The following is a 14,407-nucleotide window of genomic DNA, read 5'->3' as shown; positions in this document are numbered from 1 at the left end:
ATATATATATATATATATATATATATATATAAAAAAAACCTATGTGCCAAAAGATAACATTTTCCTAAATTGAAAATGTATTTCTATTAATACTTGCCTCTTCTCAAACTTATAGCTATTACTCGACCGCCGGGTTTTTCCTTTGCCCATCTAAGCATTGATCTGATTTTGTTTGCTTACTCCAGTCTTTTATACTCCACTCAATTGCACTCAGCAATATTTATCTTGTGATACTCTCCACCTCTGTCAATGTGCCCTCTATCCTGGTATTGTATATAAGTACCTCATTCAGATAATGTTATCACTTTTTTGAAACTCATTCAATCCCAGTCTCCAACACCAGCTCTTGGTGGGGAGGAAGGAGAGGAGAGTGTCAGTGGAGGTAAGTATTATTGGAAATACAGTTTCAATTTAGGAAAATGTTAACTTCCAAAACATACTTACCTTTGCTGACACTTATAACCAGAATCCCACAGAGAAGGTGGAGGGACTAGTAAGGGCATTATCCATACAGAAAGCATCCGCATAGATCATGGGTGTGCTAAGACAAGATTGGTACCTGATAACAGGTATGCTCTTCACCCTGAACTTAGTTCCTGTATCAAGTGTGGAATAGTACATGAGTAATCATCACTATAGGCCAGCCTCAACCAGACAGCTGAGGTTCCACAACTCAGGGTTGGAATTAAGAGGTCTTGGTCCCTATATCTCACACTGGTGGCTAAGGCAAGTGGAAAGCAACATTATATATAAATATACATTTGATTGGATAGTCATAGAGTGATAAGTTCCAAACCACCGGAATCATGACAAGAAAGTAAGCAACACCAAATCAGACAAGCTTTTTCCTCCACCTGAATAAGTCCAAAAGGCAACAACACGGGCTCAGAATGAGAGGATCGTGTACGCTTTACTTAACCAAAAGAACAGAAAGAAGGGACATGCACACCTCAATTGAATTGCTGAGAGTCACTTCTGAACCTGTATTACAAGAAGGTTGGTGCCATTCCTACTGACATCTGGGAAAAACATCAAGGGACCCAAGTAGGAGGGCCCCCAACTTCACCCTCTTCTGTGAGAGTAGAGAAATTCTCTCTAACACTCTGAAGGAAAAGCCTTTGTCCACCACCCCAGATGTACAATCTGGAGGGTAATGTGTATTGGGGAGTGCTGAGGAACAGTGCTCTGGAAACAGTGCAATAGATGAACCAAGTTCCCAAAATTTTAAAAAGCAAACAGACCTCAATTTATTCAATTTGGTATTCAGCAGAGACAGGCTGGATCCCCTTTAGCTTTATTCATGATAGTCCATGAGTGGTGGTCCAGCATAGTATGGTAATACCACCTGGTGAGCTCCTAGGTGGTCTTATGGAACACCTCCTCATTTCTACAGAGCCTGTTGCAACCAATAGTAAGAATAGTAAAATAGTGGTTGCTAGTGTAGAATTGGTTTGATAAAAGTACACCTGCCTGCACAACATCTTCATGTATTATCATTAAAAACATAAAAGGTTTTTTAAACAGACAATAAACTAGCCAAATTTTTGGAAATATGTTAGAACTACAATCTATTTTTAATTTGTAAAAGTTTTTAAAACAATGCTTTGATTGAATTTAAATGGTAGGTGTTACCTGATCCCATAATGACTCTGGTACAAACATCCTGGAGCATGCCGAACATTTTTGACCACCAAATTCAAAAGCAGATCTTATTGTGCCATTCACAACAGACTGGACGTGTGCACTTGGGTGAACAAAATGGTAATTCTTTCCTCCACACTCTGATAAAAAAAATAAAAACAAACAACAAATGAAGTAATACTTATAGAAAATCTCTTTAAGGGTAAAACAAAACCTTACAAAAGACTTATTCATGATTTATTATTCTCAGCTGGAATATCTGGACTTCTAAAGATAATTAAAATAACTGCAACTTATACAAAACACTGATTTGTACTTTAAGTTGTTTTTTTTATGACTAAAACTATGAGTGTTGGGCTAAAAGTAATAGGAAAGCATAAACAATATCCCTAGTCTTACAGGTATTCTGACAAATAACTAGCATGAATATTTAACATCTACAATGTGTTTCAACATCTCTTAGCCTAATCAGTGTGTAAATCAGTTTTTGCAATATCATACAGATAATACTGTTTGATCTAAGAAAACAAAATGTAAAACTGGTTTTATGTGATGTAAAAGTATCTCTAAAATTGTAGATAAGGTCTTAAATTAGCAACACTAATAGGTTTCATAACATGCTTCCAGATTGGTTTTACAACTCAACAGACAAGTGTAGACTTTCCATTGAAAACTCTAAGACTACTACTAGAAAAACCAAATTACTTACCACCAACCAAACGAGGAAAGTTATGATAGCTTTCAAGATTTTCAGCAATTTGTTTCCATAAATGCTGGAATGTACTGCAACAAGAGATAACAAAACTCCCTTTTATAAATAAAAATATAACATGTGCATATCCTATAACTTTATCAGCAGAATGAAAAAATAACTATCTAGCCTGTCATCTTGTATCTTATAAAACCATTACACTAATAAAATGATACAATCACGTGATAACAAAATAAGCAAAAAATGAATTATGTTCATTAATAAATGTTATGTAAAATAAAAATAAATTTCAAAGGTAAATGAATGAAATTTTGCACTAATAGCACATTACCAGGAGTGTGATTACTCCACTTAAAATTTTACTCATTTTAACAGTTTACAGAGTTGCTAAAACTTAGTTTGTGCTTTAAAATATCTTTATTCATTCTTGAGTAAAGAACTGTCATTAAATCAATTATCTAATGGTTATATTCATATTATATCAAATAGAACTTTTTATGTTGTAATTTTAGTTGAAGGAACACTTTAAAACAATAATTATAATCATTTCAAGACCCTTAGACTCCTGTGAAAAATGCAATTGCAAATTTACAAATACACTCAACATCAGGATATACATTTCTTAGCATTTCTATTGTATTACCTTCTTGATAGGTTAATATAGCTATACTGCCTGAATTTCATTTTAATGGTGGTAATTACTTATGAACTAAAGAGCAAAGGAGGAATACATATATAAATTTGATACCTAGTTTTTAAAAAACAATGAATATTACTTTTGTAGTAACTTCAGCTAATGAATTATTTTTTTCTTATACACAACTTGTACAATAATGCCCAATATAGCAAATGGGTTGGGTTCAAAAACAATTAATTATTTATGAAATACATGATAGACTAAAAATGCTCTATACAACAAAATCAGGAGCATGAGAGTGATTACAACAATTCAAAAACAAAGCACTACAAGATAATAGTAACAGCAGCTATAAAATGAAAATGTGCAAAATCAAACTGAAAGTTTAAAATATTCTAATCAAAACAAACTGAAAACACACAAAATTTAGCTTTCAAAACCACAACTAATTCTTTCTAAAAAAAATTACAAATGTCCTCGTTGTGATAATTCTAAACTTAAGAAATTTTAAGTTAATATAATAATAGAAAAACATAATTCAAAGAGTTTCCTGTAATATAAAATTAAGCTATTTCTCTTGGTATAGTCAAGAAATTTAGAACGTTTATCCCTACCTCTTTTGCTATTTTAGCTTGTGATCACATAAAATCTTATCCTGAGTTAAGAATACTACAAAACAGGTAAAATGGATAAATACCATCCATTTTTAGAATCCCTGCATCAATCAACAACATTCACATTGTAGTACATCTACCTTGGATCTCCATGTCACTTTTGTTATCTCACATGGTCACATTTTTTTTCCCCATAATCCTCTAATGTGGGGAAGCAAATAAGATAAGAATTTCTTTGCATTACATGTTGTTACTAGCACACAAGTTTCAAATACATTACCTTACATCTACTATAAGATTAAACAAGAAACTCTGCATTGAAAAGAAAGTAGCAATGAAGGAAGCAGATAGGTGTCTGACACTCCTGGAGAAGAATAAGTTGTGGCCTTGAAATATAGACCTCACAGAATGGCTAAATGTTACATTGCACATAACTATGTAGCAAAAGGCAAGAATACTGCAAAGCCAGATAAACAGAAACATCCAGAATTCATGAAGAGTAATTTATCATAGATTATGACCTGCTGTGGTTAATTTATCATAGCAATATACATCCCATTGTGAGCCCCACCACAATACATCAGAATGTTTAAAGACTGAACACACACAACTATCCAAAAATTTAGAAAAATAACCAGAGATGCAGATTACTACCCATATTCTACATTAAAAGATGCCTTGGGAACACACCAAGTTTGGATTTGTGATACAGCATATACAACTGGATATGGTTTTTCTTTCCTCCATATTGTGATAGAAAAGAAACAAATATTCACCTGTAAAATGTTAAAATAATTGTCCAGCATGACTTCTTCACTTTTTAGGCAGGCAATACATTCTATCTGGAAAACCAGTGCACTTAAAAAGGTTTAGATATTAATTTTTAATTAAATTTATATATGTGGCAACATATTACCACATAAGAAGGAAAAAAACAAACAATTAATTCTGTTAATAAACGATACATAAAATAAATTAATAGGATTATTACTTCATATTTGGAAAAAAGGGGGTTTATACAAAATTATTTACTTTAACTGAATAATCATATATGACATTATCAACAATGTTATTTTGGAAAGCCAATTTTGATCACATGCAATTGAGTGCAGACAGTAATTCTGAGCCTACTTGGGATGTTATATATTATAAGTATACTGAAAATTACTATGAAACTACCCAGACCTCAAGGAAAGTAATACACTGCACAATGTTTCCCTACAAAGTTATTACCATCCTAGGTTAAACATCTCAATCTGAAAAAAGAAATGCAGAACAGTAAAAACAAGTGGCTCATCTTCTAAGAATAAAGAATGGTACTTTGGGTGACTAGAAATAGTCAAATCCACTCTTCAAGAAAGACAAAGATAATGCAAAAAAAAAAGACGTGTTTTATCTGATAAGGGAAAGTATAAAAACTTTAGTCAATTATCTTTCTCAATTTAATCATAAAAACTAATGTTATAGAGAGATTAAGCCATCTAAGAAAATAAGCAAATAGCTCCTATATTGCAGATACTGGATATAGCAAAATAAATGTTTGCATTACCATCAATGATGGCTTATTTGGGCAACACAGCATTATACAGCTGGCACATCTTACAAAAACGATCAGGATCTGAACAACCGTTCCTTACTAACAAGCAAGGTATCAGTAAAAAGCTGCCCCCCCGCACCCAAAAAAAAGAAAAAACTAATTTTTTGACATAAATATCCTGTATGAATAAATAGAAAAGGATATTATAGAAAATAATGTTGAATCTCATCAATATTAGAAAATTAAACAATCCCAAAGATACCTCTTGGGTGATGTAACAGCTTAAGTCGAGAGTAATGAGAAACACACAGCTAGATAGTTCAAGTACTACTTGTAAATTAAAGTCTACTTATTACCAAGTCCTTTTCTGTGTTAGACATGAACTAGCTTACTAAATCTATGGTATCATTAGTTGTTACTGTTTTGGTATCAATAAGTCCTTTTCTGTGTTAGACATGAACTGCCTTACTAAGTATATGGTGTCATTATTGGTTACTGTTTTGGTATTAATAGACCCTTTTCAGTGCTACACTTGAACTGTCTTACTAAATCTATGATGTCATTAGTGGTTACTGTTTTGATAAAAGTACCAAAAGGTATCTGGTAAAGTGTGATCATGGTAAAAGTAACAGATGTGAAAAGAAGCCAAACATTTATTTCTTGTCAGTAATTTGTTATACAATATTTGCTTCTATAATTTTTAAGTTTCTTATCTATATAGTTACCGTATTTTTCGGTGTATAAGACAAAATTTGATGTCAAAATCTGCTTGCATCCTATACACTGTAGCTTTTTTCCCCTCCAAAACTTTGTCTTCAAAATAAGGGTGTGTCTTATACACCGGTGCATCTTATATTCCAAAAAATATAGCAATTTACTTTTGATCAAAAATTACTGGTAATGTTCTATAACAACAGTAATTTCATTTATTGATTAGCATGAACATTTATTTAGAAGTGTGGCATATACAGACAGTTTGCTATTATATTCTTAAGAACGGATTAACTGCAGAATTTTTTATATGATTTTTGGCATTAATTTGTTAATTGAAGTCTGTTGTATTCACAAAATTTTCTCATAACTTCCTCTCAGACGAGTCTAAAATGAAGCATGATATATTAATGACTCATGTTAACGGAGTATGTGATTATATATGAATATTTTACTGATCAACAAATGTGCATGTTCTTTTTTGTGTGTTGTCCTCCTGTTAGTCATTGGCAGGCTTAAGAAATCATAATCTTAAAATGTGGGGGTCAATTCCCTGTGGTGGACAGCATGTAGATGGTACATTGTGTAGCTTTGCACTTAAGAAAAAGAACAACTTTATGTATTTGTAGATACCTAATGGTTGATAATTAAGACATCTAACTTCTTATACTACCTAAGACATTTTCAACAAAGACGTGTTATGAAAACTCAATCAAGACAAAACCAGCAACATCTGAAAATACACAATAAAAGCTTCATAGCATTTATATCATTGGCCATCAGTAAATAAAGTTTTTGTTGTGCATTGTTAAACACAGTTTCTGCCCTATATTTTACTTATAGATATTTTATCTATGAACATCAAAGTTGTTTAAATTTACTCTTCAACAAAAACATGGAAAGCATGTTTAAGAACATTATACAATTGAGTTTTTCCAGTACATGACAATATAATATTACTGACAAAAACTGCTTACATTCCAACGTAAATGTTTAGAAGTACTGAATTTACCCACATATATAATGTTATCAACAGTATTATTTGGAAAGCCAATTTTGTTAAAAAACATTTTGATGTTTCCAAAGTCCTTATAAATATATACATGTGGTAATGGTTTTATAAGCACAATGGATCAATCATAAGCTTTAAAGTTAAAAGATAAACCAGCAAATTTCTTTTTCTTTGATACACCTTAAATTCATAGTTGCCATTGTTACTTTGTATCACTGTATCTAAAAAAGTCAGTTCATGTTCTCACTGGTGTTCTACTTAGAGCTAGGCAATTAATGGAATTTGCTAACTGATTAATCACCAGGTTCATTAATAGGTTACATTCAACTAAGTGATTATTCTCACAAGTAAGAATACTCTAAGAAGCAACACTAGCCACCAAGTGGGATCTTATTGAATGAAAGTGGGTTCCTGAAAAGGGATATAGTGCATATTATACACACCAATGGTGAAATGATGGAAGAATGAAGGCCTGTGGAAGCTGAAAATCATCAGGAGATAACACAGCCAGAAGGTATAGAAATGGGTGTGTGAAGAGGGTCCACACATCCACATGGTAAAGCTCATCCAATGGCCAGTGAAGAATAGTTGGAAGAGAATGAATAGGGTGATGAATAGAATGAAAGCATCAATATCCCAAGATGAACATGTCAATGGAGGAGTCAATGGGCCAATTCTGGAAAGGAAGAAGAAACAAGATTCATAGAAATTAGGTGTCAGAGGATAAGCACATAAGAAGAAGATGGGGACCCTTAAAGTAAGAAAATCTCCAACAGGACACAGGAGCCAAGCAGGGTCCTGATGGTCCAAAAGTACAGAGATGGAGAGAAGGGAAATAAGAGAGAAGTACGGTTTATCCCCAAGTGGTAGAAGTCAAAGAAAGAAAGGATTGGTCCGAGGAGAAGTGCAGTAGAACAGGGTTTGAAATGCATTTAGAACTTAGACATCAGAGCAATGGTAAACGTAGGAAATAAGGAGGAGGGAAAAAATCAGAAAAGAAAGATAGTAAAAAGGCAGAAAGGCAATAGCAGCAATAAGGCATGCATGAGATGGAGCAAAACTCCAACAAGGTTTCAGTCACGCAATGGAACAGGGTAAGGTGGACAGAGGAAAGTGGAACAGAATGAAAAGGACAGAATAAGAAAACCCATCTTGGTACTGGAAAAGGAAAAAAGCCATAGACATGGCCACCTGATAACTAAGAAATGCTGAGACCAACAATCTTTTGATGAACAGGCTGTTAAGAAAGGTAGAAAACTGGTGCCTAGAGGAAATGGGTGTGTCAAAAGGATCAATGACAAAAGACCGGCCATCGATGGTGATAGACAAATACAGTGGAAGGATGAGAAGTATGTGACGAGAATAATGCCACAGTAGTGGAAAATTTGGTCCAATGAGAGACAGACTAGGCAAATTCTATGCACGAAAGTTGAGGAAGGATAACCCTCAGTGGATAAGAGAAATGAGAGTATGAACAAAGAAAGAGAGCGGGTAATGGGCGAGAAGAAGGGGGGTCTGATTAATGAATGTATCAAAGCCAAAGAGGTCAGAGATGCACCAACAAGAGGTGAATATGGAAGGTGAAGGCCCACATTATAACAATTAATATGAAAGGGGCCAATGCTGATGCAAAGGGAAAAGTAAGGGACAGGAAGACACAGAAAAGAATAGATGGAAAAGAGAAAACAAAGAGAAGATGGGCTAAGAAATTTATAGGAAAGTGTCCAACACATCAACCATGGCCAACCACAGAAAAAGAGCATAGATGTGATTGGAGGGAGGAAAAAGAGAAATGGGAATAAAGGCAATGAGTGGAGGAGCAAGAAAAGAGACCAAGATGGGAAAACAGAAAACGACTATTGGTAAAAATTGAGACCAACAGCAGAAGGATAGAAAGGTACATACAAAATCATATGTGTGTGTGATAGTCACTGGCAAGAAGAGAGACAAATGAGACTTCTGGTAAAGGTAAGACAAGAAAAGGAGGATGGCCTGAAATCTGGAATGGAAAGGTGAAAAGGAAACTGATCTAGATGAGGAATATAAGAAAGAGCAAGGTCAAGAAAGGAGAAAAAACCTGGGAACAGAATGAGGGCAGAAGTCATATTATCAGACCAGGTCACCAGGGAAAAGAACATTAAAAAATATATCTGAGCAAAGAAAGGGAGTCATACAACTAATACATACATAAGAAGAGGCACAATAAAGGCGAATATAATGCGACCCAATGAGTCCTGACAACAGAGGAACAAAATATAGAGAGGTAGAGCAGAAGTGAAACAGGCCAAACAGAGAAAGGAATGAATGTCCACAAAAGCTATTAGAAGCACAAAGAAGTGCCACAGATAAAAAGTGAAGGTGGTAGTTTGTTTGTTTGGAATTAAGCACAAAAATCTTGACAAAATTGCCCACAAACATGTGGGAAATGAGGTCTTTGTCGTAAGAAAGGAGCCATTAGAGAAATGAAACAGTAAAAACCCTAATAACAAGCAAAAAGAAGAAGAAGAAAAAAAAAGATGAACTCAAGAACTGTGGATCATGAAGTGAGAAATGAAAAATAATAAAGAACATGGGCAAAAAAAGAAAAAAAGGAGCATATGAATGAAATCCAGTAAGAGATGGAAAGTTGAAGGCCATTTAATCAACAGTAAAGTACTACCAAAGACATATTGTAATAAGGCAATCCAAATTGAGGAGAAGGGAATTTGGCCAATAAAGTGGGAATAGGAGGCCCATGAAGCATGTGCTAATCCAAACACATTGAGCAATACCTATTACAACCCTAACAGTTAACGAGCCTCCAAAGGTCACAGCAGAAATAAGGCCTAAGTATGAACAACATCCCACACTCGGAACTAAGCATAAAATAGCATCATTCAAGAAGCCATGATAAAATATTAAAACTTTGGAAACAAAAGCTAAATGAAATGAAAATGAAAGTTTCGTTTATAATGCAAATTGAACATGTACAAAAAAATTTAAACATGTCTGGTCAATGTAGTGCTGAAGAGAAGAATGAAGATTCACAAGTGCAAATGCATAGGGATTTAGTATGCAGGGAGATGTGTTACCCTTCTATTGGTTGAGGGCTTTTGCTGCATGATGACATCATCATGCAGTGGCACAAGTTCACAGAAATTAGGTGGGAGTTTTCACAAGGCTAATGGCATGCAAGTCTCTTTTTTCAGAACGTGCTGAAGAGCTGAGGAAGATAGCTAAACTGTGTGGGAGGTGAATATTCGTTTTGACATACCACACAAAATTAAAAATATCTATATATGTTCAACATGGAACTATTTTAAACCATAATACAAAACTCAAACTCACCAAATGCTATTTATACATTTAAAAATGAACATAGGTAGCACATGAATCTTTTGTTTGGGTAGGCTATTCTGTAACATATACTGTATAATATTTTTAAGACAGTGAAAACAAAGCTCTGTAAGGGACATTTTATTTGGGAAGGCCGTTTATTTATCCATGACAGATGTTCAAAGGGGATTACTCCCCAAGCAGTCAGAGATGAGATATCTCTTTTCACCCATTTGGGAGGCTAAGCCTTCCCAAGCCTCTCATAAGTGCCTCTCCTGACAATGAATCTCTGAGTTAAGCAGACAAAATCTAACCCTACAAATTAGGTATGGAGTAGTAGGTTGTGTGAGGCTTCAGAAAAGAAGTAGTTTGCCATATTGTTTTCAGTAACTTGAGTGGTAAGTCACATTTTTATGCTGGTTCAAACTTGGTCACCTTGTAATTATGAATTTATTCTGACCAACAACTAAAAATGTAGTGCATTCACTTTCTATTAACACAGCAAAGTTCACTTTCATCAAACTCATCCAAGCTGCAGGTTCAAGATGATCCAACACATCTTTATCTGTATGTTTGAGAGAAGCCACAGATTGTCCAAATAATTGTAGTTGAAAGTAGACATACAATGTGCTATGCCTGTTTATTACTATGGAACTGCAATATTATAGTTAAGACAATGAACTTAATCTCTTCTTAACATGCTTCAGACTGTTAATCTTGCTCTTGATGTGACTGTCAGTAGGCAAGCCCTCAGCATCAGTACAAGTGAGCTGCATCCAAGCAACAAGCAAATTGACTCATACATTATATAAGCAGATAGCAGTAGAATCTAGGCTTGGCAGTGTTGTTTCTTATTATAGATTATATGTACCCATGGCCACAGCATAGTTTGTAGTAAACTTTTACTCATGTAAGCTCTGATAAAATTATCACATCTTTCTCATCTTAATGCTATTTTTGAAACCCAGCACACCATTGGATTCAGCATAAAGTAAGGTCTATTCTGGTATAATTTCAGCAAGACTGGTCCACTTCCAGAATTAAGTGTCAAGACTGACCTAGAAAATCTGCTCAACTTAACTCAAAGGCTCTGAGTTAACATATTAATGTAAATATCCTAGGTGAATTCTACATATATATTGGATCCACTAATCAGTGCATGAACTATCTTTATTATTTCTGTATTTTCTACATAAAAATAATAAATTGAATACATGTATATTCACGTGGTTAGTAAATTAGTAAGTGTGCCATAACAACAAATTACAGTTCATTTATAATTATTGCAAGGATAAGTGACAAATAACCTTTAAGTATGAAAGAGGCTCTTCCAATTAACAATTGAAGGTCACAAATGAGTGACATTAAGAAGCTTCTATAAACATATTTTCAACATTTTTTGAAATGCATTATGCCTCAACTAGATAAGTCTGATGAAACAATCAGTAATAACTATGATATCAAAATTGATGTAAAACAATTTAAACTCATTTCTCTGCTGGCCAAGTTCAAGGCCAGTATAAAGTTCAAGTATAAAGAGTGCGTGAAGAACAATATTTGGAATGCTTAGTCCTCTTCTTATCAATTTTCTAATGGCCCAATTTGGGTTACCAACAACAAGAGTAGGGAAAAACATATCAAAAACTTTGTTTAAACCATAAGCAACCTAATCCTGACTGTGATGGAAACAAGTATGATGCTACAAAATAACAATGATTTTATATGTGAAGATAATAGGTCAATCACTATGTTAATTGGAGATGTCTAAAAACAAGTTTCGACAAGTTCATCACTAAATCTATAGGTTACACATAACTATGGCATCCACATGAGTGGTCAAAAGATCTCCTCTCATGTTAAGATTGTAAGGTAAAAACTAATATTCAAGAAGCAGATATAGAGTTTGGATGAAGCTAAAAAGTTGCACACATAAATTTTAAAATGTAGAAAATGCAAACAAAAAAATTTCCAAACACACAGTTTTCAATCTCACATGCACATTTACAAACTTCAAATACTTACAAAAACTGAATGTCTGAAAAAGGAGAAAACAAAAGAAATGTATGAGGTAGTAAGAACGATGGAAAACCAATATATATTTGGTTTCACAATGCAAGTTACTTTGATTAAAAAAAAAAAAAGACAACATAACATAATAAAATTACTATTGATACTGTTGAGGAGAGAAATGTTAAAAATAAAAATATTAAAAAAAGAAAAAAAGTACGTCACTAAAATATCGACATAAATCTATGGATTATGAAGAAACTGTCTGAAAAAAAAAGAACTTCAATAAAGTTGAAAAATAATTATAACACACAAGGTTTAGGAAAAGTATATCTAATACATTATAACTAATAATAAATTAATGATAATATAACATCTGATAATTAGCACTTTAGTTCAAAAAGGAAAATCAAACGTACATACACTATCAAGTGTAAATATAAAATTGTGCTAATAAGGTTGAGAAATACATAAAAACAAAGTTTTGGAAATGTGTGTGTATATATTATAATTAACTATAGCATATATTAAAATAGTACTTGACAAAAAAGAAAAATTTATAGTAGTTGCAGAATCAATTCAAAAGATGTAAATTTAGGGAAAGATAATTGTAAATATAGCACCAAAATGTGCTGGGGGACATCCCATTTCTTAATTTGACTTCCAAATAGTGTGTAAGGAAAAGTTAATATGCAAGAAAACAAAAGAATAAAGCTTGGGTGCTTCAACAACCAAGCAGAAAAACAGCAAAATATAAACATCAGAAAAACTTTATATTAATGAATCACATTTAGCTACAAGTCTCAATTAAAAGACAGTAACAACAAATCACTAGAAACCTCTGTCTTCTAGACATAACAACATTTGTTAATACTGGATAAAATAATTCAATGGTAAAAGTACCTAAGTGTCTAGCACTAAGTGTTATAATACTTCAGTCATTTTACTTCTATCTTTATTATATATTGACAAACACATAAGTATAGAAGAAAATAGTTGCCCAAAGTCAAACACATTTCACCCAGTTAACAAGTATGTGCATGCTGATTTTATTTTGATGTCCGTATGTAAATATGAAACACATAGCTCCATCTTTTGGAGCTAGGTCAAGAAGGAGAATAGATAAATGGCAAACACATATTCCATATCACTACAACTAAGCCAAGTACACATCTGTAAATACAAAAACGACTCCATATATGATTTTTAGTCTGTTGTGTAAAACAGGCTTGTAATTTCATATGTTAATTAAAATAAGAAATTAAAGCCACACAAGTTGTAAAATATTGTAGAAAAACAAGATCTTACAGGAAAATAATACAAATTATAATTATAAAAAAGGTATATATATATACCAGCATATGTTAAGAACTATATACAGTTATTTATTAAAAAAAAAACACACACTGAGTTTTAAAAGATGTAGTAGGGTGGAGGGTAGAGAGAGAAAACAGTCAGGACAAGTTTTTATGTAAAAGAAAATTGTTCTTTAAACCAAGAGAGGGAAAGATTGCCAAAAAGGTATTACTCTTCACATGAGCAATCATTAATGGAGAAGAACTAGTTAGATGTATGAGAGAGATAAAGCAAGTTGTGATAGAAAGTGCCAAAAGAAAGTTACCACGTATAGTAGTACAATTGGCACATAGTCAGGAAGATGTTACACAATGGGACTGTTTAAGTTTGGCCACAATATTCTAACAGTAGGAGACATTATTCATGCAATATATTATGACAATTCTCATTCATGATAAGGTTTTACATATTTACAAGTTACAAATGGCAAAACTATGGAGAGAGATAGAAAAATAAAGTCTAAAATTCTCGGAAAAACCAAGTGAAATAACTTAATATTATAGCACAGTTACAGAACAACATCCTTGATATTCAAACAATTATCCTTAATCATTTTCATGAAATTAAATGAGTATCAGCAAAACAAAATTCATAGATAATGTTAATTCTTATAAGCAGTTTTATTTTATGCTACTAAACTTTCTCAGGAACAGTTTCAACTTGGTAGTGACAGTATTTGATGTAAAAAAATTATAAGGCCCATGACAACCAAGACCAATTATCAAACTGAAGATAACAAATGTATGATGCAAGCAAATTCATGACATGTACAAAAGAAGTCTTGTTTGAGCAAATATCAAAAGATACTTTTTTCATCTGAAAGGTTACTCCTATTTTGTAAGTAACACATCAGAGACTATAAAAC

At 33.0% G+C, this 14,407-nt stretch overlaps 1 protein-coding gene across 1 annotated transcript in view; it reads right to left on the bottom strand.

The window, feature by feature from the left end:
* The window catches only part of LOC106469426 (delta-1-pyrroline-5-carboxylate dehydrogenase, mitochondrial-like), a 55,748-nt gene that overhangs the window by 3,769 nt on the left and 37,572 nt on the right, over positions 1-14,407 (bottom strand). The window contains exons 9-10 of the mRNA XM_013929920.2: positions 2,351-2,424; positions 1,633-1,781 (exon numbers count right to left, since the gene is read on the bottom strand). Coding sequence (XP_013785374.1) covers positions 1,633-1,781; positions 2,351-2,424 — 223 coding nt within the window. The remainder of the gene's footprint in view (positions 1-1,632; positions 1,782-2,350; positions 2,425-14,407) is intronic.

This window comes from Limulus polyphemus, unplaced genomic scaffold (assembly GCF_000517525.1).
Source record: "Limulus polyphemus unplaced genomic scaffold, Limulus_polyphemus-2.1.2 Scaffold3479, whole genome shotgun sequence".
Taxonomy (NCBI): domain Eukaryota; kingdom Metazoa; phylum Arthropoda; class Merostomata; order Xiphosura; family Limulidae; genus Limulus; species Limulus polyphemus.
This window is presented reverse-complemented; position numbering and strand designations above follow the sequence as displayed.